Here is a 26120-nt window from a genome sequence, read left to right as displayed (position 1 = left end):
AATGAGATGTGAACCGAGATTTACACGTGCTCGCAGACTCACAATCACTGTTTGCACATCACATCTCCCCACTGAGCTTCTGAAAGGATTTGCTGATACAGCATGACTGCACAAATGTTGAGTCAAACTTTGATACCAAAAATATCCACCCCTCCCTGTGTCATTCGTAGCTTGGCAACCTACCTGGTCTCTATTCCAAGTGGAGCTGGAGCACTGTTTGGTGACGCCCATACAGAAACAACGTAGACAGCCCTCAGGGTTGGTCTCTGATAGATGGAAGAACCCGGCCTTGCACTCGTCACACAGAGCGCCTGCCACGTTGTTCTGCAACACACAACAAACACATGCACAGATGTAATCCATCTGCCTGTCACGCTCTTTCATAAGAGATGATAGGAGAAACCAGAAGCCTCAAACACACAACAGATTTCACAAGAAATGGTTATAATATAATCTTAACATTTCACTTAGCACCCTACCACACTGCATATATACCTTGCAGCTGCATGGTCTGCCGCTGGAGCTGATAGTTCCTCTGTTATCACATTTGGAGCTTGCTGCAAAAAGAAAGCAATGGAAAGAAGATGACTTATGGGGTGGAAAGTGCACCTGGGAGTGTTCCAGCAATTCTGCATACCTGAGGCATGACCACATACTACTGCCTACTGTAACACCAGGGGGAAAACTATGGTAATCATTACACAGACCTCCCTGTGATCATATCGCTGCATGGTGAAACAATCTGGGTACAGCTTCTATTGATTTAATGCCTTGAAATGACAATTTCAGAAATGCTGGTGACATTTTTTTAACATATACTCACAGTTGGGAAGACATTTTCCATTAGGCAGAAGGGGGTTACCCTGGTAACCAGGAGCACACCTGGAATAAAACAAAAAATACAAGAGATATGATTTACCACAAGCATTTGTTATAGCTTGTCCTGCCTGTTCCAATCATCCAAACCATAATCTGGAGTAATTTGTCATCATGATAATATGCTATATTATAACAATTACATCTTTAATTACTACCAATCATTAAAAGTTGATGCTGTTCCTTATAAACCATATTGCTTCCATCTCCAAACGATTAATACTGCAATTTAAAGGCACAGTTAGTGATATAAGTTTCCTCACTTTTCACAGCGTCTTCCTGTGTATCCGGGCCTGCAGGCGTCACATGTTGGCTGTTGGTCAACGTCCACGAAGCAGGTGTCAGAAAACCTACAAAGCCCAGCAAATAAGCCATAGGTTAAAATCTACAACTGTGGGTTAATGAGTAGCATGTTAAATGAATAAAGCAATGCTAAATTATCTGATCTCAGCTTTTAGGAATGAAAAAATGCGGGGCAAATAGCTCACCCTATTCCCACTGATACCTTGTGTGGTTTGTGGGTGTTCATGTGTCTGGCCCTATTTGTACAGTAGATGAAGATGTATAGTAGAGTGTGTGTGTGTGTGTGTGTGTGTGTGGTCTGGGTGTGACCTTACCGGCGTGAGGTCTCAGAGTACGGGCAGGGGCAGGGCTTGCAGTCATCGGGGCGACCTCTGCTCGGGTCACCAAAGTAGCCTGGGCGACACTTGTCACACTGAGGGCCTTCTGTGTTGTGCTGGCAGCTCTGCGGCAGAGAGAACACACCAATCATTCTCTGGCAGGGACGCCACTCAAAATAGAAAGGAATAGTTTAACATTTTGGAAAATACACTTTTTCGTGCCGGTACGTTATGAGACTAGAGCTAGGAGTTGATTAACTAAGCAAAAAGACTGGAAACGGGGGGAATCAGCTTGCCTTTACAACATTTTTTCCACCTGGTTCCATTCTTTATTCTAAGCTAAGCTAATTGCCTACTTGCTCTAGTTTCATATTTAGATGTCATTCTCAAGAGTGCTATTGATCTTCTTGACTAACTCTTGGCAAGAAAATGAAAAAGAGCTTTTTGTCTAAACAAACAAACATCTGTTTTGATCAACAAGCTCAGCTCTTCAACATTTTACAGTCAGGAAATTATTATAAGCTAATTCCAGTTCATTATAAATGCCATTCTTGCCAAAGAGGGAGTTAGCTATTACCAAACAGTGCCCGCTGATTGGATCACAAGCGCTGGCATGTCCATTACAGTTACAACCAGCACAGGTGCCAAGATAGAGGCCACCAGGGACACGCTCGAAACCAGAGGAGCACATCTCACAGGACAGGCCCGAGTATCCAGGAGGACATCTGGGAACGATAAATTAGACGGTCATCAAGCAGGGTTTCAATCCAACTGTTTCCACTATGAAAGAGTCAAATTACAACAGAACCAATTGCATACTTTCCTCATGTTGTTAATAAAAAACAGCTGACTTAAATAAGAAAAGATAGTTTACAGTGGAGACGCTGACAAAAACACAAGCAGCTGGAGAAGCAGCATGAGAGGGGGATGACACGCAACAAAGGCCACTGGCCGGAAATTGAACCTGACAATTATTTGTAACTATTTAAAAAACAAGAGTTTCATTGTATGTGTGAAAGTTACTGTTTCACTGTGCAGCACTTTTCACTCTAAACATGGACACACTGGACACGTCCCAACATGTTGCTTTGATTGCAGGCTGCTGACTGACAGCTGGTAAAGATTTACCATCTCCCTTTATCCCACAGAATCCTGCTTGAGGGTTTCCTTTTCTTACCTGCACTCCTCAACATCCTTAGCATGACCCATAATGCTGAACTCCACACTGGTGGTATCCATGACGATGTCACTGAGTGCCACGCTGACCATGTGGCTGTCGTAGATGGTGCGGATGTTGATGCTGTCCAGGTTTGCCAACGTCATCATCAAGTCCTCCCGGCTCACAGTGCGACCATTGGAGTGCTGCCAGTTATCCTAAAAAACTCTAGCTGATTAACTGATGTATGCACTTAAAATTAATTTTATATTTTTTAAAGGGGATGTTTATTTTTGCATTATAATAAAAGTGAAATTTTTTTGTTGGTTTGGGTGTTAACTGTGTATTCTTATTCCTCGTTTTTAACATTTTTTTATATTCAAAGAATAACATGCTCACACATTTACCACAGGATTGAGCAGAATTTGCACTTTCTTAACCAAAGACTTACTTCAGTGAATTTGACCTCCTTCTGGTTGACCACTTGGGAAGGGGTGGGGTTGCCTCTGCGGTACACAAGCCTGCGTCCATTTCCAACCAGCATCACATCCGGCTTCTCCATTGGCTCAGACAAACCGCGAGCCAATATGTACCGCACCTTAAACCTCAGGGATCCACCATAGGAGTCGATCTAGAAACAGATGAAATGGTCTTAATGCCAAATGTGATCATATGTTTAGCAAAATAAAGTCTAGAAATATTTTTATGTTTTACCTTGTTGCCCAGGAACTGGCGTGGTAGGGTCCAGAAGGAGTCAAGGTTGAGGAAACGGCGCGACAAGTCGACAAGCTGGAACTCTCCCATATCTGGGTTAACAAGCAGCTGAGTGGAGGAGAGAGGAGGAGTGCCTGGCCGAGATGGGTATGTGACATTCACTCCTGGAAGTAAAAACAACAGATTTAGTCAGTTCCATGCTCTGAATGTTACAACTTCACAAATGTTTGAAGATATCTCAGCTGAAAGTGTCTGTTAGCTCTCTATCTGTTTCATAAGCATCAATTGCTTCAGTGCCTTTGAAGTCTTCCTCGTCAGTGAAACGCAGGCTGATCTGGTTGCGGTAGCGCCCAGTGCCCTTGCAGTTCTTGGAGATTCCAGCACAGAAGCAGGACACGCAGCGGCCTTCCACACTGAAGTGACCATCAGGACAGTTGCCTACAAAGAAAAAAAATGTAGTGTTTCTGATGGCGAACCCACAGCAATAAAAAGTGTCAGTAGGGCTGGGAACCTTTAAAGTACCAATTGAAATAACACTGTCATAATTATTATCGAAACTTTATAACAATGCCTGCATTCTATTTTTTTTGTACCCAGAACTAGAAAAAAAGTACAACCACCACAGCAGTTACGACCCAACCATACAGTCTGTATTGTGGTTAGAAGAAAGATTGAAAAAAAAAAAAAGGTATCAAACAAAGTTTTCTAACAGTATCAGTGTCACTCCAAGGGTAGTGGTGTTGGTTCTGGTAGCCATATGTGTCAGTACCTGGATTTGGATTTGATAGGAGGGTTAGAACTCCGTCGGGGATACCAAACACCAGGCCTTTAGCATTGATGGCTTCACAGGTGTACGCCCCCTGATCCGCCTCCTTCACATCGCGAATAATCAGAGTTCCATGGCCATTCTCGCTGGACATGGAGATCCTGGAAACACAGAATTACAGCAAAAATGATTGCTTTTACATTGCAAAAGTTAGCGGAGAGTCTGGCAGGAAACATAATAAAAACTCTTCTGTTTCTGACTCTCACTGTATCATTCTGCAGAAACAGAAACTCCATAAAATCAAACTGTGATTGCCAAACCACACACAAATGAGACTACGCCCAGAATGAAGCAGCAAATTTTGGTGTTGGAGAATGCCACAAATACCTCAGTAAATAGAATCACAGGTCTAAATAAAGATAAACAGTGCTAATGAAAGTCATCATATGTCAGGTGAGAAATGTGTAGAGAGGAAAAAATCATAGTCATTTTCTAATCTTCATGGTCGGCCGCAGCCTAATTAGAAAAATTGGCTTTCACCAGTTGCAGATGTTTTGTTCGAGACTGCTTGCCCAAATAGTGAAACACATGTTTTCCGTAAAGTAGCATCAACAAAAATCAGTTTTTAATATTCAGAGCGCATCAGATTTTGAGATATTCAAAATAATCTGGACAGCATTTTCCATAAACCCTGAGTAATCTTTAATGATGTCAAAAAGACTTAGTTTTAATTACAGTACAGAAGGAGAATTTTTAATCAAACCCACCTGCCGCTGATAGGAATGTGTCCCCAGTTGAGTCTCCAGGTGATGATGGGTGTCGGCACTCCCACAGCCTTACAGGTGAACTTCACCGTCGCCCCCCGCGCTGCCTGAACGGACTCTTCCGGAGGGGTTGTCACAGAGGGAGGGGCTGCAAAGTACCAGGAAGATGAAAACTGTTTAAACCACATAATAAATGCACATTTACAAAAAGGCTGGCATGTGACTGGAATTTTGCGATGCAGTGGAGCTCATAAAATGCCTCAAAGTCAGAGGACATATAATTCTCAGCTCTGGATAGACAATTCCCTTTCAGTTCTCAGGAATGGATGGTGTACAAAAAGCTCTGTGTCTCAGTCACACCACATGTGTGAAAAGGGCCCGGTTCACAGCAAATTAGTCACAGCATACAAAGGAACTCAGAGGGTGACTATAGTGGAGAGTCAAGGAAGCATAGAGAGAGTGCAAAACATAAGAGAGAAAAAAAAAGAGCGAAATGTGCACGAGAGAGAATGAAAAATACAACAGAGACTGCTGTTGGTGTGAGACTTACTGCAGCCGTACTCATCAGAGCGGTCAGGGCAGTCTGGCTCGTCATCACACTGGTAACTGGCTGGGATGCAGGTGCGATCAGTCAGGCATTCAAACTGCTCGGGAGCACACCTGTCGCCAGGACCCTTGGTGGCTGCATTCATGACAAAATAGAGGTTACAGCGACTTTTAATCACTCATAAATATAAGGTTTAAGAGAATAGGTGCATATTGTTGACCTATTCCTTCAAAGCAGCATTTTAATGACTTACGGCAGTCTGTTTCATCTGAGTTATCCTCGCAGTCGTTGTCTCCATCACAACGCCAGAGCTTGAGGGCACAGCGGCCATTTCTACATTTGAACTCATTGGGTTCACAGGGAGATGGAGTACCTGGAAAGAGATTGAGGACATTAAAGTATATGTTGCCGTCTCAGAGTGTGCACATGTGTAAGGCTGTGTTACTTACCACATCTGAACTCGTCGCTTCCGTCCGAGCAGTCCCTCTCTCCATCACAAACGTAGTCTCGAGGGATACACTCTCCGCTCTGGCACGTGGCTTGATCCGCTCTGCAGGGTCCAGGTGGGGAAGGGGGCCGCGGGGGCTTCTTGATGGTGGTGATGGTTGGGATGGTAGGGGCAATGGAGACTGGAGGGGCCGGTCGTTTTATGTCTAAAACAAATCTCTGATTAAACTTAGCAGATGTACACTGTTACCGTAAGTGAATATACCTCACATCCAGCCAGTATTCCATGCTATAGCCGTAACCGTGTTACAACTTGCAAGCCAGTCAAGCTGAAGCCACTCACCACCACAATTGGTCTCATCACTCATGTCTCTGCAGTCTGGTCTGTTGTCACACAGGTATTCCATCAGGATACATATCCCGTCACCACACCTGTGCTCATCTGGCATGCAGGGTCTGATGCCGGTGGTTACTAACAGAGATGCAGAGGGAGGGAGGGGGGCGGGATCAAATACATGCAAGCCACGGCTATAGTACAGCCCATACACTGCACAGATGTCATATCACAGCAACAGCATCCAGGGCCTCTCAGCTATCAGATTACTACAGCAAATGTAACTCTTAGAGGTTAGAGGTGTGCTTCAAGATGCTCAAGGAGATTTTCTGCAACTTTTTAAATATTTGTTTTGCATCAAGTTTCCTGTTGGATGTAAAATCCACTCTGTGCATAATGGAGAGATTAGACGCAAGACTACATGAAACACAGACAAGACTAGACAGACAAAGCTGGACTGGACAAAATAGACCAACTACACTGGACACACAGACTTGACACACAATATACCAAACAGAAGATTAGACTCGACACACAAACTGAAGCCAATAAAGAACTGCCAAAAATAGTAATTCCTCGTCTGGCCACTTGAGGCTGGCCCCAAAAGGGAGTAAATCCTTATGTTAAAATGCCCAACTTTACAGCAGCAATACATATATTTATAGCCTGGTGCCAAATGGTTTCAGTATCCAAAGCTAATTTCTCCCTTCATGACAACTGTGAGGGTAAATTATTTTTCTATCTCACTTGTTTGGATCATATTAAGGCTTAAATTTATACATAATTAAGGGCGGTGCAGCTTTGAGTTGACAGGCAGCTGCATTCAGCCTGCCTCAGCTCACTCCCCCTCCCCCTCTTCAGAAGTCTATGGGTGATGTCACAAGGACATATTTTATACAATCTATGGACTAGACTAGACTACACTGGACACTGAGACTAGATGAAACACAGTCTAGACAGACTAGATTAGACATAGAGACAAAATAGACAGACTAGACAAGACATACTGACAAGATAGCCAAACTGGACAGACAAGCAAACTAAACTAGATATACTAGACTAGACATAGAAACCAGACCTACACGCAGACTAAACCGTCAGACGAGACAGACAGGCAGATAGTTCGGAACCGCCAAAGTAATGATATTAAAGATAAAGTTACCACTATCCTCTATCAGGTACCATGCCTGTATACAGAGTTGGTGGAATTAGCGTAAATCAAAAGCTGGTTTAGATTGCAGTGAACAGCATTTCTAATCAAACTCATGCCATGCAAAGGTCCTTCTTATTCAGTGTGAGCTACTGGACTTTAGGGACACTCAGAAGTCTACTTTTTGTAACGGTGCTTCCATGCAAAACATTCCTCAAACCACATGACCATTGCTTGAACACGTCAAAGTAAGGGTCATTGTAAACTTTTGACATTGTAAAAGAGGTAGGTGCTCGACTGTTCTTTCTAAAAGGCACTACAATCATTCCTACTGCTTCTACAGTACAGTCGGCTCAGTCACCATGCAGAGGGCATGGCACAGTACAAACCTGGAACTGCTATAGGCTCCACTGGAGGCAGAGGTAGAGCTAGAAACCAGAGGGAAATGTTAAGGGGACTGGCTACTGCTCTGGTGGGCCTTTATTTGCTGCTAATGCACAGCAAACTCCTGTGTAACAGAGTCACTTTTACATCCGCGTTCGGCCATGTTCCTCTTTGTTGAGGTCTTACCTTCCCCGAGCCGTCTGAACTGAAAGCCCTGCACTGATGTGATGTAGGAAGCAATGGCTCCCTCTTTCACCACGTTGTACAGCACACTGCGGATCTGTTCATCATTGCTGTTGTAGTCAGAACCGACATCCAACTCCACAAATATGTCCACGCCGTCCTCCCTTATCATCTTCCTGTAAAGAGGAAGAAAAGGCCTCATGAGGCAAAAGAGTCTGTGGCATCATTTAACAGGAAAACTCTTTAGAGGTAAGGTTTCTCTTTGGATATCTCTCAGAGGAATTACTCACTGCTCATGAATTACTGGACTACAAGCCTACACTGTTGGCCTTGTGCAGTTTGGAAAAAGGAAAAGAAATATCACCTGACTACAGTAAGAACTTCAGCAGCAGCACACAGCTGCAGAGCATCTACTTTGCATGTCACAAGGCATGATTTAAAGGATTGGTGTTCTTACTTAATGAGGACCACGCTGACTGTCTGGACACCTGTAATCCTGTTGTACTCCGACTCAAGCTGTGGAGGGAAAACTCAGTTAAATTGATGTATACTTACAAGCCTGGGCCTTATTTCAGACATAAGGTCACACATAGTTAAATCAGTAGAGTCATAAAAAACATGACTAAACCTTATAAGGTACTGTACATGACTGCTGTTCAGTTGAGTTTATTCTATGAGAATAGGACGTACCGTGTCCACCACTGCTTCAGAGATCTCAATAAAGGCTCGAGAGAAGATGTCCTCGAGCTCGGGGCCATAGACCAGGGATTGAGTGAAGTTGACGAGAGCTCTGTAGTAAACTAGAAACACAGACAGGGGAGGAGAATCCGTCAGCTAAACCACACAATAACACACAGCGACCGCAGGCTCAGCATTAATGTCCATCTGCTGCAGAGTTTAGATATTATAAGCCAGATCCAAGATTAAGTGGTTAGGTTTATTAAAGACAATGTGATATGGGATACTGTTTGGGAATTATTTCCCAGAGGAGAGGCTTTGGTTAAATGTTTCAGAAAGTCAGAACTGAAGAGCGTGACTGTGGCTTCAATAACAGCCACATTCATATTTTGACGTCTATTTCCATATCTCAGTTGTGGTTGGGTCTGCGCTAAATCCGACAACTGCAGCTTCGCACCATACATAGGCCTGAACAAGACGCACACGCTGACACAAACACACTCTGCCCCCAAGTAACCACGAAACACTATTTTACAGATAGTACATTTTACATTTTATAGATTACACTATTATTAATGCATGTTTTCTTCGCTTTATGTGTCGTTCTGCGGGTCATGGACATGAAGACGCATACCAAACACGGCAGACAAAAAGTGTCAGACAGCTGCTGATAAAGTCTCTTTGTTGCAATGACAGAAATGAGTACACTGTCTGAAACCTAATCAATGCAAACATTCAAACACACAGTGCTTGGATAACAGCCAAAATAGCAGGGCCATGAGTTTGCCCCAGATCCTGATTGAACACCGATGATATCAGAGAGTTGGAAGGTAAGTGGGAGTTTGAGTCAGCATCACGACTCCGCTGCAGAGGAAGAAGAAGAAAATCCTCTGTGAATGACTGTGTGGAAGGGGGCCTCAACATTCCCTCCTCATGTACCAAGTCAAACACATCAGGCAGGCAGGAGAGGCAGCTCGCACTCTATCAATGGTCCACACAGAGAGACTACGTTAGCTGGTCTGAAAAGGACATGAATTAAACAGAAGCTGAAACCAGTTCCCTTTGTTTTACCTTTCACTTGCAGAGCTTTACAAGCAGCTGGTTGGTTTCACATCTACTGAGTCCACTGTCTCTGCTAAAGTGTCCTTAAGTGAGGCACCAAACCCAGAAAATGACTAAGTTGTGCCTGACCCGGCCCTCTAATTACTTTAAACTAATGGGAAAACATTCAATTTCTTCTTTGTACACTCACAGTAAAAGTCTTGTCAAGCTCTCATATTGCCCATCATACAAAATCACCACCCATCTGCCACATAACAGTATATGGGTAAATACAGACCATAAAACACATACTAACTCATATGTCTCAAACATTTTATAGGAATATAATTTGAAGATTGCAGTTTTGTTGTTTATATAACTTATCTTACATTACTACTGAGTTCAATGTGATCACCAAACTGGACTCAAACTTAATAGTTTGAACCAAGCCACAAGCTACTTTAACCTTCAAGCTCCATTGCCCAGAATACAATAGTGCATACAGTTCAGGACAGGGTTCTCTCTGCATAATAATGTGTAAAGGTCCACTTGAAACCAGATTGATGGTAAAGATAAATTATGAGTGGTGTTTTCCAGTAGCATTGTGCAGCATTTTCTTTCATCTTTTATGTTCATCTCCTGGATGCCTGCACCCAGTAATTATGTTTATGGGATTATCAGAGTGTAGTCAAATCAAACTATTGTATTAATATGATTACTCCACATGTATGTGCATGCATATAAGCATAGTCGGTAAATAGCTGCAGATATGCATGTATCTTCTCTCTATAATTTGGCCATATAAGCCAGCCCTAATATTTATCATGATGTCATGTGATTTCTATTAGCAAACAATTTTATACAATAAAGCAATAACAAAATAAATTAATAGAAAGTTCATACATTATTAGTGCTATTTCCACTTTATATGGCACACATCTTCTTGCATATCAGTGGCATTTTAATCCAACATCTTAAAAGCTTGGCATTTAATAGGAGCAACTGTTGACATTAGAGCATTATGATTTTGACATCCCAATCTTCCACAGAACTATCACAATCAAAGGATTAAATTATTCTATCAATTTATCCACTTCAGTTATAGAAATACATTGTCAAATTCTAAATATACCTGTATAAAGCATCTTGATGAGCTATATGAGTAACTCATAATCAACAAAAATGTCAGCTGTATTATTATAATTCCAATGTTACAGGCTTAGCCCATGAAACTTAAAATAGCCCAGGCCCGCAGGGTGCCCCGTTCTCACACTCCTGCCAACACTTTGTTAGGACGGGCCTGCCAGGCTCTGATTTCAGACTGGCAGTGTGGGTTTAGGGAGGAAGTCAATATTTGTACTGTTCCTTGCAGTCAGATGCTACTTTCTATGCCAAAAGTAAAGAGTCACGTTCTAAGTAGGCATCTCCTGTGGTTCGAAACATACATGCCCAAATATGTGCGAAAAAATACATTTGCACACATGCAGCATGCAGAGAAAATACCAACACTCTCTGTGTTTACCGCTTCCACCACTGACATCAGACAGTTATCATGCTCACCAGGAGCAACTTCATTAAAAGTTAAAGATTTGTTGAAGATGTGTGTCACACAGGCTGTGTGTTCTCCATGTAAAAGGCTGGTTTAGTGCAAACCTTGCTGTCTTATGCTCCACTGCATGAGCTTCGGCTGGTAAACAGCTGTCCTCTTTAAACGCAACAAAATTCTCTTTCCTTACACACAGCATTGGCACTACAAGATATCCCATGCCTGGTGGGTGAAAGCCACATGTATGGCAAAGTAATCTGAGCACTGCCTATGAAAACACACTGAAGTGAACATGTAACAACAGAACTGCAGGTTTTAGCAGAGCCTGGCAGGGTGCCTGAGTTCCCATTTTGCAGGCTGTTACTGTCAGACTTGTAGGAATAATTGTTAAGCCTGGATGTGGACCCAGAAGACAGGCAACTTCAAAGTAAGTCATCAAAGCGCCTCATTTGACCCGCATATAATCTAATCACTTGAGTGGGTATTCGCCGCCAGGTCAACAGCAGCTCGTTGCCCCAACTCTCTCTGAGCTTTGACGTTACAGACTGGCGAGTGTGGGACTGCCGCCGCCTGAGATCCTTTGATTAGAGTGCCGGGTTGTGCCCCGCTGCTAACGAGCGGCTCTTTTCTCCGAGACCCATTCTCTTGTGCATCACTCACTGCTTCCAGCGAGGGGGAAATCCCCTCGTCAAGCACCGCCACCATCAAGAGTGCTGAAACTGTCAGAGTGCAGACATGACGGGTGGGATGAAAAAAAAGTGGAAAAATAGCATTCCACACTCTTAATTCACAAACTTATTTAGCTATTAAAGCTGTTCAGCAGAACTGTGGTGGCTTTGTGCAATGGGCCCCCTCTGAACACATAGAGGCCTATGCAGAAGACAAAGACTTGATTGAGCAGTGAGCCCAGCCTGTCCTTTAAAGCCCAGCCGCATTGGGCTTGACCTTCAACCCCCAAGGCTGCGCCTACGGCACTGGCCAAGCATCACCCGAGCCAAGTAGAAAGAATCTATAAGAACAAGGTCCAAACCACATTGCTGCTATCCAATCAAAAATCTTTAATAATACAAGTTTTCCCTTCCATGGGGGTTTTCCCTCTTTCTTTCTTCCATCTCCATTTGTTTCTAAATCTCTCTCTCTCTCCCGTGTAATATGTTCATATGCCAGCTGCCTCTTTCTCAGCTTAACTCTTGTAGACAGGACCCCTGCTACTTAACCCTTTTGCTGGTGGCCAGCCAAACAACTCTGTCTCCAAGTCCACTCATTGCCCTCTGGGGAGCTCTTGGGAATAACTTCTGGCTTCACTATTGAGCTTGCCCCGTTGTGCTCTCCCACGGCTTGCAATGTTAGCACCGAAAATCACCACTGTGTATAACAAAACACGTTTTCATTTTCATGTCGTAGTGATTCTGTGCAACAGCTGGTTCGTATTTCGTACCGTCATTGGCATGAGCCATCTGCATGAGATTGAAATGACAAAAAAGCACTTTTCAAATTAAACTGTGGAACACATTTCTGCAAGTGTTGGCTCTCAACAGAGTTGAACAGTAATGCAATTCCAACATATCTTCACAGAGATGTCTTCAGCTGGAAATGCAAGTGTCATTCGAGTGAGATGAACTCTATTACTCAATGGAACAACCCCATCATTTTCCACTGGAATCAGACAACCCTGTGAGACGCCTGCAAGACACTTGAAAAAACAGACTTGCAGGGCTCAAACACTGCATGCCCAAGCTAAGTCTTCCTTGGAATGTTATCTGAGAGTGTGTTTGGAAATGAGAGTGCATAACTGAGTGGAGCAGGTGACAGGAGAGTGTGCCAAAGACAAGAGAGGGGAGAAACCGCAGGATAAAAAAGACAGAAGTGCTTGAGGACTTACTGTAGTCTGGTTCGACTGGGCTCTGTATGTTCCCCAGATACGAGGAGTCCAACCAGTGTGCTATGGCAAGCAATGAGAGGCGAGGAGCAAGGAGCAAGAGACAAGGGGAAGAGAGACGTGGCGCGGAGGTCGTGGGGCGTAAACAGGAGCCAAAGGTCAAGAATCAAACAAGAAAGCATCACAAGGACCAAGGAGTGGGATCAAGTTAGCCAGGCAGGTGCAGAGAGGTTAAAATTTCAGGAAAGTTAGAAAGGAAATGATTGGAAGCAAGGAGAGAAAATAGAAAGTGACAATCAGAAAGTGAATTGCTTAAAAGTTGTAACAGAAACAGGAAATCAGGAAATGTCACGGAGATATTCAGATTGGTAAAAGCATAGTTGGCATGAGACAGCAAATGGAATATATTGATATGCAGGAAATTTTGTGAAATAAACAAAAAAGCTAAGACAACAGCAGGAAGTGAAAATAAAGTTGTCACCACAATTTTTGGGGGAAGAAAGCAATTTCAGCATCAATTTCTGTCCCACACAACTGTCCCACTAATCATTACCATCCACATGTTGTGGATAGTCATGCTCAATGGGACAATGGATCCTGTGGTTTCTGTTGACTAATGAGTTCAGCCTCCATCTGTCTGGAAACACACAAGGATGTCTGCTTGCATGACAGCATCCATGAGATAAGATCAGAGGGCATCTCTTTCTAAATGACTCCTCTTCGGCTCAACAGAACAATGAGGATATCCTCGGAACCAAACACACACTTCCATGCGCTGCTCTTCACGTCTGCTGTCCGACACACACACACACACACACACACACACACACACACACACACACACACACACACACACACCCTGGGGCTTTGCAGTGACGCAGGGAGGAGCTGCTTCCTGTTTTCCCTCCTAAATGGAAAGAACCAAGCTCCATTAAAACCGGGATTTTTTTAACCAAAAGTTAAGCCCACTGCACTGGCACGGGCAACAATGACCATGTTCTGTTTTGTGGTGACTCATTTATTCTTCCACTGCTTTGGATGCAGTTTCACCAAGGGGCATGCTCTGAAATGTCAGCTGAGGAGGCCTCTCTGTCGTTCTGAAACAAAGATGGGTCTTAAGAGAGGGACTTGTGCAAAGTTTTATGAGCTTCTGTTCACTGTCTTCCAATAAAAATGGGATTATGTTATCTTGTTGATTAATAGAGATTTTAAAAAATGTTTATTTTTTTTGTCCTTTTAACTAGTACTGTGATGACAAGACAGATTTTTTGCATGACTCCATTCCTTAAACCTCAACAGACAGCAGTAAACAACCTTTTCTTCATAATCAAGTGGGTGTGCTGGATCCAGCTGTTTTACAGCTGCACATACAAAAAAAATTACATGGCTCCTGATACACCATTACTGAAGCTGTGGCATGTCTTTCAGAAGAGAGGAGATTAAGAAAAAGTTGGAGTAAAGTTTAGCTTTTAAGCTGACCTGAACTGCTGCAGTCTGGAGCTACAGTTAGGTGGAGTTTCTGCCGTAAGGCAAAACAATTTAAACTCTACAAAGTCCACCCAGGACAGAACAGTTGACAGAAAACTTGCCCTACCCAAACCCTCTGAGGTCTCGCCCCAAGTACAGTGACCCAGACTAATCAAAGCTAATGAAATATCCGCTACTTCAAAGGCTGTAGATATGTTGTGATCCTTGTCAGAGTCAGAAAGGGAGTGAGAGCCAAACAGAGGGGGGTAACAGCTTAATTATTACTCTTTTATGTGTTGATAACTGACGGAAATTAAGTTCTCACTCTATAAGAGCATAAAGAGATAGAAAAACTGCACAGATACCACTCTTACTCCCCTCTTTGGAAGGGAAATTAAAAGTGACATCTTTTAAAAGTGGGAAAGGAAGCATATGTCTATGAATGTGTTTCCCTCCAGAATAAAACTACTTTAACAAATCCCAGGAGGGGTATTATTTCATACTCTCTAGTGATCAACCAGGAAGCTGCTGATCAACTGTGCAGCTGTATTTAAACAAACTCTCAGATCTGGGAAAACTACAGGACAACTGAATACCATGCCAATAACCACAAGTTCTAATTCATTATTTGTTTTGTAAAACAACAAACCATTTTATTTTCTCCAATTTAAGCAATTCTCTTCTGCTGAAGCATAGATTATCTAGAAGGCCATACAAATAAACAGAAGTATCAGTTGCAACGTGTCCTTGACGAAAACAAGATTATTCGAACAGTTGCAAGCATTTTGTTTCACTGAAACCCTTAACATTTCTTTCCTAAAGAAGAGTGGCACATGCGAGTTCTCCAAGGCAACACCTTTGTTGTTGTTACAACAGAGTGGAGCATCATGGGACAAGGGGCAGTAATAAGGCTCAAGTCCAATCAGCAGTAGACTTCAGAACAATGTGCATTATACACGGTCATACTGACAATTAACTCTTTGTGAATGAAGGCTTTTTGGAGTGGCTGACAATTCAGATAAAGGTTAAACCAAACATGTCCTTGAACAACTCAGCCCTTGTGTTTCGTCTGCCTTTCCCACAAAAGGGAGTCTGGTTATAATGTGATACAAGTTTCTGCTGTACTCTTGGGTTAGTGTGTGACCACCTTGAGGGCCCCCAGCAGTGTAACAACAAAGACCTCACCAAAATAACTGCAGCTGCCAGCACTCGTCCTCCCTGTGTAACTACCCAGGAGATTCCCAGTATGTGACACAGACACAAACACACACAGAGGCAGTGCCACCGAGACGATCTCACAAACTGCCCATGCAAAAGGCAGAAATACCGAGTGGGTGGCCTGGTCGCAGCCTGTCCGCAGCCCAGGCCAAAGTGACAGACAGGCTACATTACCCTGATGTATGGTCCACTTATGCCGCAACATCTGTTCTCCTCTAGAGATAAAGGAAGAATATGAACGTGGATTGTGTTTTTTCAGCAAACACAACTAGCGATTGATGTAAAACCAGCTGAGGCTACAGAAGAATGCAGACACCTGTCTGGGAGTCAGTGGATCAAGAACAGCCTGACCCTCAAGTTTACGCAAAAAGTCCCTGCAGACTAAACACAGTCTCTCTGCTCTCCTTTCCTTTGAATCAACTGACAGACTCCAAGCTACACAATTAATCTGTACTTGTGCTGTTGCAACACCTGAATACACCTGAATTTCCCCCATGGGGGATCAACAAAGGAATATTTTATCTTATCTTATCTTATCTTATCTTATCTTATCTTATCTTATCTTAATCTTTAATCAGCATGTCATAGACTACTGAAAGATAGCAAAGATAGATTATGGCACTATAGTGAAATATACTTTATTTGACTATAAGAAATACAGTTTTCTGCAATATATTATCACAATTTAAACATCTCTTCTGGCTCGGGTTCTCATCAACAATATTTCATGACTTCTGTGAAGAGAAAAATGTAACATTTTAAAGCCTTAGTACTTTTAGCTGCCAGGTTCGGTTGTCTCAGACAACCAAACAACTAAACTAACGAGCCGCAAAGGGTGTTGCATGATGTCATTACCTGAGGCCCGACTGTATATTTAACAAGATTTTTAAAAGAGTGGTTTTGATATGCAATTTATTCAGTTTTTTATATGTTTGAAAATATGATAAAAGTGTTTTCTTAATGCAGTGAAACATTAAAAACATGCGCAATAGATGAGAAATCAGATTAACAAATCTTGTTAGTGTGCCGTGGTAGCATCTTTGGGAACCACTATTCTAGAGATATGAATTCTCAAGCTTTTCCTCCAAAATTAGCACTGGGAAGAATTTAACCCCAGCGGCAGACTCTCACCAGCCACCATCCCCATTACTAAGTGAACTTTGTTTCTGTGGTTTCTAAACAAAGTGGCCAATATCCTTGGTGCAATGGGAATGTCTGTAGTGGAGCCTATGGAACCAGGAAAGGCTCTCACAGATTAGATAAGTTGTATTTTGTCTCCCAGAAATCTCTTCAGGGATCTGAGTGTGTAGGTCAAGGAGAGAGGTTGGGAGGACATGGGACGCAACGTCTATATCTCTGGAGGAGATTGCAGACTGTGATTAGAATGGGGATAAAGAACAACAATGGACAAAAGAGGTTTTAAATAGCCTGATCTCAACAGCAGTTTAGGCTCCAGATGTTTTTTTCACAGCTTCAATGCACGAGGTTAAGACAGTAGGAAATGGGAATTCCTTAACCATCGGCAAATTTTACCACAACAGGATATAAAGCATAATGGGAACGATTGTGGCACCTACATCTCCCATTTTAAACTGGTGGAGGTGGAAGGAAGGCAGAGGATTGTGTGAACAGTCTGGACAGCCAACAGGACAGAGACACTTGGAAAAATATTCAGCATTCAACAAAGGAAACCGAATTTCCTTCCCATTGGTGCCATTGTCAGATCTATATATGGAAATAGCCAGCCTCCACCAATCATAGCACCATGATCATGAGAATATGAATGTCTTGCCACTTTTGAAATACAATAGTATATTAAATAAAGTACTGCATAATATCAGCATTCTATTTAATTACATCATTAAAGCAACGCTGACCTTTATGTTGTTGCAAATGCCGGGAAGTTTATTGAACGAGAAGCAATAAACCAAAGTAATGGGGAATGTTTGTAGGCACATGTCGCACCACAAAATGTGAGCATGCAGACAGAATGTATTTTCCTATCTTGTGCATACAACAAAGCAAAAACTGGCTTTGTTTTCTAAGACTTTCATATTCTTTTTGAACATTTATATGTGCCAAACTGGCTCTAACCTGAGGGTTTGGGTACCCTCCAGGAGAAACACTCACTTCAAAACCAACTCAGCTTTGATGCAGGAGGTTAAAATCAAACTTTCATCTACTGAACTGATCTGAAAAGCTGTGTTTATAAGAAAAAAAGCACTTTCTTACAGCTTCCCTTTAATCAATCATTTTTTTTGACATTATTAACTAAATATTTTCTCCATCACGCTTCTAAAAAATGACTCAACCATTACAACCTGTCACATCACATGCTCCATGCTCGTTAATGTCAACGGTGTTAAAAGCTCCTCTGGCTCCTTTAACTAGCCAAATCCGGCGAGGCCTCATAGCCGTGCTATTTCTGTGAGCGAGGCACATGATGCTATGTGTCTCAGCTATGATGTCAGCGTGCAATGCTGCTACCAAAACAGTTATTCTACCATGATGTAATCAGCCCCGCTAACCTGTCAAGTGCCAGCGTCTGGCACCAAGGCCAAACCAAGGAGTGGCAGCTATTACCAGACATTTGTCCTGAATAAGAAAATGACCTGACCAGTTAAAGCAAATACAATTACCTTTTAACTGGTTTTAAACACATTTAATTAAATATTGATGTCTCTTTATGATCTACATGAGCAAACAAGACCATCAGTGAAAGGATTTGCTATTTATATATAGTTATTCTTCATGCCTAAATTAGAAACATTCATGCAGGTATTTCAGAACCTCCTTGAGCTCAGTCTCCAGCAGAGCCTACAGCAGCGACGGACACATATTGGCTTTGCTACCGTCTTTGACCAGAGATCCAACAAACTGACATCACGCTGCTTGAGGCCCACACTGTTTTGCTGGGCCTGCTGGAGAAAAGGGAGGCACGAAAGAACCAGAACCAGCACTGAGCGGGGCAGACTGTCAGACCATGCTGCGGTAAAATAAGAGATTTTCTAAAGGTGTCTGGTGTTAATGGAAACACGCCAAACTCAACACTAAAAACGTTCCTTGTAACTGCTTTAACATTTATCTGCTTTGGTGAAAGCATTGCCTGCAGGGGGGGGGAAAGATAGGTATAATACATTGCAATTTTTTTTTGTAGAAATAACAGTAAGACACTGTCAAAGTGCATCAGAAATAAGGCGTATGAATACAAATTTAATATCACTGTAGTAGATGCTACATTCTAAATCAAGGAATAGTACAAAACTTTTAAACTGTAGAAAACACAGTTTTTTCATGTAAAATTAAAGGAGAAATACCATAATGTCACAAGGACACAATTACCCTAAAATGAAGGGAATACTCAGTCTAAATTACATTTTCTTGCTGATATTTACATTTAAATTAACAGTAGAAAACCCACTTTTTTAAACGGTGAAGATCTGGCAACCACAGCTGCGGATTTTACCGTAAATTAAACTGATTTTTTATTTTTACAGTGTATATGTTAAATGCAGAAATATAAACTCTTTGAATAAAAATAGTAGAGTAGAGAATGGAAGTATGACTTTACTGAAGTGATAACCTGGATTTATAGTTGTGCGTTTGAGGGTTATGGCATAACTATGATGGCTAACTCCAGCTTTAGATGAGCATTACCAGATGATACTCTTTAGGTATCCTTGGTGGCTGAGGCCAAATAGCATGTAGATATATTCAGTTTGCTGTCCACGATAAAAAAGAAATCTAGAGGCGGCAACACATGAAAAATGTAGCAAGACCATAAATGTAACAAGCAGCAGCAAACCACAGGCATGATAAAAGAGTTAGACCCATCATGCAATGATTAATACGCAATTTATATATTTTTTTCCTCTGCCGCTGTGGGATGTGATGTAGTGGGGTACCTGCATATAAATACTTTTCAAGTCTACAAAAAGTAAGGAGTCTGGAAAAAAGCACCGGAGTGAATGGCACGCAAAACAGAGGTGCTCCGCTGCAGCTTTTATTGTTCACGGTGCTTTCATGTATCTTATTGTGCTGTCACCTCTGCCGCTGGTTAAAAAGATGAAAGAAGAGAGGAGATGTTTATGTCTCAAAGACGAAGCTGAAAGAGTGTGTTATGACCAGACTCTTGTGAGTTGGCGAGGAGGGAGGACAGGGTGCAGCAGGATGTGAAGGCATCATCATTCAGGCACAGGCAGGCATCATGTACGAACACGCTCTCTCTCTCTCACACACACACACACACACACACACACACACACACACACACACACGCTGCATGGAGGCACTGAAGTTAGAGCCACAGATGGGGGAGCTTTAGAGGGCTGAGTGATCTACCTCTCATCAACAAAATCTGCCACAAGGAAAATTGTTAGATTCACTAGATTTTCTGCTCCCTTACTTGTGCTATCTGAGACCGGAGGCCATGGTGTGCTTCCATCATCCTCTCCACTGGGCAAATCTTTGAGGACAGAAACAGAAGTTGATTGGGATGTGGTCAGTACAGATTCAAGACTTGACAGAAATCATGTTTAGTTCACTTATGTAACATAAATCTGCTATAAATTCCTCCTGAAAAGCATGAATCCTGCACGTTAGTGCTCATATGGAGGATGAAATTGCAAAAACATGCATTTCATTACGCATCTCTGAGCAACATTCCCTCATTTCACTTTGGGGATGGGTTAACAATCTAAGGAATGCATAATGAAAAACATCTCCCATGAATTCAGGGCAGCTGTGGCTGTGGTTTGCGGTCAGCCAGCCTCCATCAAGCTCACCTCCTGAAGCATCGGCAGCAAAGTCCTCGTCGTCATCCAGTAGGCTCTGAGAGGCCTGGACTTCCTTCCCCCCCTCTAAGTCTTCTGGCAGAGGGACCTCTCCCCACACCTTGGAGGCCTGAGTCACCTGTAGCAAACACAGAGAGATTTATGGGGGTTGAAGTCTCTGTTGAGAAAGGTTACACCCAGTGCTATACATGGACCCTGGAAGGGTGGAGGGAAAACAAAAGCTGAGACAGGAAACAGGGCATTGTGATGTGTTTACTTTGACCATTCATTATCTGTTTGAGGCCCTGATGCAAATAAAAGTTCCTCCAGAGCATTACTGTTTTTTTCACAGTTCAAATGTGCAAAGAAATCAAGAAAATTTGCTTTCGTGCGTAATCTGAATGGTGGAAGTTGGCTTCAGATATTCTCGGCTGACTGCAGTGACCCACATATGAAATGCACTTGCAAGTAGAAGCAAACAATCACACAAGCACACACATACAGTCCTCAAAACTGTGAAAGCCAGGGAAAGCAGCTGCGGTCGAGATCAGAATGTCTGGATGACATAAATCTGTTGAAGTATGCTTTAAACTCCATCCCCTTGGGTGAAGAAAGAAAAAAAACAGCTCCTTGCTCTGGAATTAGGAAGGCGTCTATCACAGAAACATGAGGTCACCTCCAGGAGCAGAAAAAACACCTTAGGTAAACGCATCTCCGCAGAGGATAAGTCGCTTTAAAATGTGTGATCATCATGTCATAAAGCTTGTTCTATGAATGGAACTATAGCAGGGGTGTAACTGAAGGATGCAGTGCCTGACCTCGAGCAGCAGTAGGGTAGAATTTCATTTAACTCCAAACTCTGAGCATATGAGGTGCTAGGCCTGGAAATCAAACCTCAATATTTATTGTTTGATCAGCCAGTTTCTGATTGAAATTACATATTTTAAACAGTTTTAATCATATTCTAAACATCATATTTTTGGATAATATTTAAGATTTTTTTTTTTTTCATTCGTTAAATACAACTAGAGACTGGACGATCTGTTGGTCTTTCACAGGCACAATTATATTGTGTGTGCTGTAATGAAAACCTTTTTTTCTTTTTTTTACAAAATACAATTCCATGTGGACCAACAGCCATACAGACATTGCCAAAGACAGTACTACTGATAGTACCAGTACCAGTATTATCATCAAAATGACTATATAAGCATATATATTTATATCACAAAATTATCTAAAGACTATCATTGAACAACAAAACCCATAAAATCAAATTAATAAAAAAAAGACAGAGCGGCCTCCTGTTCCAGTGCACCTGATGGACCCAAACACACTCTCAATGAGGAGACACAAAGCACGGCCAGCCGCTCTCCTATCTGATCATCTTGATAATGTTCACTGTGCCAACCCAAGTGGAGCACAGTGTGGGTTTATTATCTCTGCTCTCACCATCTCAGCATCCAGACTGCCCAGACTCCAGCTATAAGTTTGGATACGACCCTGGCAGGATGCCACCCCTGGCATTTCCAGTTGGCATGGCCCGCCAGTTCGTATTTCCACCCAACTCTGTCATGGTGGTTTTCTCATTTAAATGGCTCCAGCTAATAAATAACTAAATCTATCCCCCCAAATCCTCTCTCCCCTGGCTGAACACCCTTACAACAACAATCCCTGGCCATTTTCAAAAGGAAACCGCTGACTAACCAAATTCTTTTCAGTGGTGCCGACCAGCCAACCACTGGCTTGATCATCTCCTGCTTCCCACTCCCTTGGGATGGGGTATCATCTGGACACACTCGATGCCATCTGGGCAAAAAAAACACCACAAACTTACAGAGCAGCCCTGGCTGGGCGAGTTCATGTTTGCACCTGATCTTAAAGCTAACATGTTAAGCTACACTTGTTTGAAAATGTCAATCTGGCCTCATCTTAGGGGCTACATATGAATTTGCTTTCTCACTATGCTACTGCATTCTCGTTCAAAAAGCTGCTGCGACCTTTGCTCTCAGTCTTGGAGTTGAGACACGTCTGTGGTGTTGAAGTGAACTTTCCCTCGAGATAAAGGTCTTGACCGACTCTAGCTCTTTGAACTCCACACCACCAAGAGGACACCGGCCTCAGAGTGTTTCGTCTCTCTAGTAACTTGTTGGGACATATGGCAACCAGGTAGCTGCTCTGCAAACACATATACATGCAAACACAACAGACATATCATACACATGTGATGCGCAGACGAGCCCACGCACATTCCAGCCACGAAAGGAATTCCTCTGTTTACTTATGAATTGCTCTGCTCACAATGTACAAAGTTTGTCTTGCAGGATGAAACTGTAGTAGCTGTAGAAAAAGGGAACAACAGAATCCACTGATAATGAGTGACAAGTGACGGTATGCAGTAGGCCTTAAGTTTGCCCAGCTGTTGTTTAGCAGAACCAAGGGAAACTGATAAGCAATGAGACAGAAGGAGCAATACAGAAGCCTTTGGAAAAATACTGGTAAATGTAAAATTAATGCCAAGATCCTTTCTGCCATCAGCTGTTGTTTAATCTTGCAGCTGGAGACCTGCTGTTATCTCCACTTCCAAACAAATGCTGGCTACTCAACGTGCACATTTGTACTGCAAGCCTATTTATTTCATTTCACAGTCACTGGCCATTAACAGCCAATCAGATGTGCATGTTTCTTTGTTTCCTGAAATGGATAAGAACCCGATAACAGCCATTCAAAGCCTCCAAATTCTCCACGGCTTTTATCTGTGAGACTACGAGAATTGATGTCTCATAAATGATTCCTACGAATGGCTGGTTCCATTATATCATGTTTTCTTTTATCTGACTTGGTGGGATAAGTTAAGAGTTTCATCATGGAATTTTCTGTATCCAATTGATGCCGAGATATTTAAAGGGGCAATTACTTTTTCGTATATAACCGCAGCTTCTGTACATAAACTCTGCCTAACTGGTGCTTTGTTTGCTACTTACGGTGTATTGAGTTACTGTATGTTGGGATAACATGTACACACATGTACCCACTTACCCACCTGGCCTGATTTGGCATCCCAGCTGGCGTGATCCAAGATTGTCTCTAGTTGTCAATAAATCTATTGTGTTACTCTCAAAACTTTACAAGTACCCCACTCTGTCTGTGTCAATCAGGCCCAAGCCCTTTTTTTTTCAACAAAAGACATTAATCTAAAAATGGGTCACAAATATATATTCAGAATCTAAATTAATACCCATAACAGCTTGGCACTGTAGATTTTCTCCAACAGGAGCAGAACAGTGTATGTGGGATTGACTCAAAATAAACTACAGTTCCCAGTGTTTTATTAGAAGGAAAGAACATGTCTCCCAGCGCAATGGTGTGACTCATTTATGCATTTTAATAGTCACTGGACAACAATGGAGCTCTATGGCACTGAGGGATAAGCTATATCAGGCAACACTTGTTAGTAGGAGCTATCCACTGTTGGTTGGGTCTTTTCATGGAATTTGTTGATAATAACAAAAATACAGAATATTATCATACTTATACTTTAAACCCTGACATCAAAAATGTGAGATTCAGCTATGGAAAACCCTTTGCATGCAACTTCTTCAGGAAATCAAACCCAGAACACGGGTACTAATCATGCATGGGCTTTGTGAGGATATGAGGGATACTGGTACTTAAATGCTATTCCACTTTTCTTGTAATGCACCAATGAAGAGGACTTTTACAAATGGGGTTTTCCACACATGTTTCTTGCATCTACTTTACCACATGAATGAATGAATGAGTGACTTTTTCAACATTCAAAAGTAATTACATGTATACTTCGATGGATTACCTGTTGTGAGTAAGGCATGCTACTGGAACCAAGTGAGCCTAAAAGTGAGAAAATGGCCAACAGTACTATAAATCTCACATAATATACAGACAAACATCCAAAACCACTGGAATGGCCCTTCAAACAAATACAAAAATGAAAGTGTCCACAAATGCATACACACTGGCCTGTGGTAGCACATGCAAACACACACCAACGCTCTCATGCACACATTATTATAAACCCACACTCCTGCATTCCCATCCTGGTAACATCTCTGTGACAGCCGAAGCCTGTCAAAGGCTGTGTGAGAAGAATTCTTCATGGGATTCAGTTTCGCCCACTCTGCTAATAAACCCACTGATGCAGCTGCAGGACAATCTGTGAGAAACATCTTAAATGCATAACCAATGTGTTACGAAAAAACAAGACGAGAGTCCCACATGAGTGATGCTCTCCCTTGGAAATATAATGCTTGTTTCTGTTAGCAGCAGCAAAGGTTTAGCATTTAAAGCATCTCCTGAGCTCACACAATGTTTCTGCTTTTGTTCCCACCGGAGCGTGTGATAGGAAAACATAGAAAGGTGAAAGCTTGGAAAGGCAGCATGGCGTATTGCTCATTCCTATCAATTGATTCACACACTGAGTTTGACCTTTCGAGGCAGCAGTGCTCTGGCAACTCACAAAAAAACCTTCTTGAGATGAATTCCCAACCTCCTTGACCCTTCGTCCCTCCCTAACCACCCTGCACTCTTTTCTCTCCCCTCTGAAAGACTAACAATATCTGCTTGGACTTGAAGTTGCAGCATGCACTAAACAGGAATGGAATGTAAACTGCAGGGAGCATTAAGTGGATGAAAGCTTGACACATGCTCACTTCTCTTTAGGTAGAGTAGGCTGAAAAGAAATGGCCCACCAAGCACCACCAGGCACCAATGAGGGCTGGGCTGCAGAACTCCAACACTCCCTTTACTTGCTATCAGTGAAGTAGGTGCAGGAGTTATTAGCAGGATTGCAGTAAATCAGATCCATTACAGCACCTCGATAATGTAAAAATAAATTATGTGTATATGTTTTTTTGTTGTGCTTGGCCTCATGTTGTGAAGGAGTGATGAAAGAGAAGGAGGGGAAAGGATAAGCCCTGGAGAAATGTCTCTTTTCCACACACTTTTGTAGACGTCACAACGTGTTAAACAACAGGGAAGCTTTGTCTTTTTGTGTATGTTTGTGTGTGTGAGAGAGAGACAGTTTCCTATGTGTTTAACCCTTACTTGGAGTGGTGGGTGACTTGACATACTGCCACTTCTGACACTAAACCTCTGCCTGGGCCCCCGCCACATAAAGGACCCGATGAGTGAGGCCCTTCTGCTCTCTGCAGCTCTTTGACATTTCTACAGGGTTTAATCCAAAGTGATTGGACAGGGAGGAAGTGCAAGGAGGCTCTTCATTCAGCAGACAAACACTCTTTGACAACGTGCAGGAATTGTCTTCTTAGAGTGTTCCATGACTCACACTGTGGGTGCAACAAACATCGGATTTTCTCAAGAAAAAGGGCCTGTGTGGAGAGGAGTGAAGGGGGCCAGGGAGTAAAAAGTGAAGGATAAGTCCGCATATTTTGTACACATGCTTGGAGTGCCTGCTTGGCCATCTTCCCCCAGGGCATTCATTCACTCTCCCACACAACGGTCATGCCATGCATTTTATAATACATTTGGTCTCCCACTGAGAAAAGGCAGTAAGACACTTTCTTGACACACGTCATGCCTT

General features: G+C 42.5%; 1 protein-coding gene across 1 annotated transcript in view; it reads right to left on the bottom strand.

The window, feature by feature from the left end:
• The window catches only part of hspg2 (heparan sulfate proteoglycan 2), a 97635-nt gene that overhangs the window by 48875 nt on the left and 22640 nt on the right, over positions 1-26120 (bottom strand). The window contains exons 2-22 of the mRNA XM_059332419.1: positions 20555-20681; positions 20176-20235; positions 8632-8741; positions 8399-8457; positions 7945-8117; positions 6234-6362; positions 5893-6096; positions 5697-5816; positions 5447-5578; positions 4900-5044; positions 4136-4293; positions 3664-3804; positions 3367-3530; positions 3104-3283; positions 2674-2870; positions 2074-2221; positions 1494-1621; positions 1140-1226; positions 824-882; positions 496-557; positions 184-324 (exon numbers count right to left, since the gene is read on the bottom strand). Of these exons, the coding sequence (XP_059188402.1) occupies positions 184-324; positions 496-557; positions 824-882; positions 1140-1226; positions 1494-1621; positions 2074-2221; positions 2674-2870; positions 3104-3283; positions 3367-3530; positions 3664-3804; positions 4136-4293; positions 4900-5044; positions 5447-5578; positions 5697-5816; positions 5893-6096; positions 6234-6362; positions 7945-8117; positions 8399-8457; positions 8632-8741; positions 20176-20235; positions 20555-20681 (2724 nt within the window). The remainder of the gene's footprint in view (positions 1-183; positions 325-495; positions 558-823; positions 883-1139; positions 1227-1493; positions 1622-2073; positions 2222-2673; positions 2871-3103; positions 3284-3366; positions 3531-3663; positions 3805-4135; positions 4294-4899; positions 5045-5446; positions 5579-5696; positions 5817-5892; positions 6097-6233; positions 6363-7944; positions 8118-8398; positions 8458-8631; positions 8742-20175; positions 20236-20554; positions 20682-26120) is intronic.

This window comes from Centropristis striata, chromosome 5 (genome assembly GCF_030273125.1).
Source record: "Centropristis striata isolate RG_2023a ecotype Rhode Island chromosome 5, C.striata_1.0, whole genome shotgun sequence".
Lineage (NCBI taxonomy): Eukaryota > Metazoa > Chordata > Actinopteri > Perciformes > Serranidae > Centropristis > Centropristis striata.
Note: the sequence above shows the minus strand (reverse complement) of the source record. Positions and strands in the feature narration are given on the sequence as shown.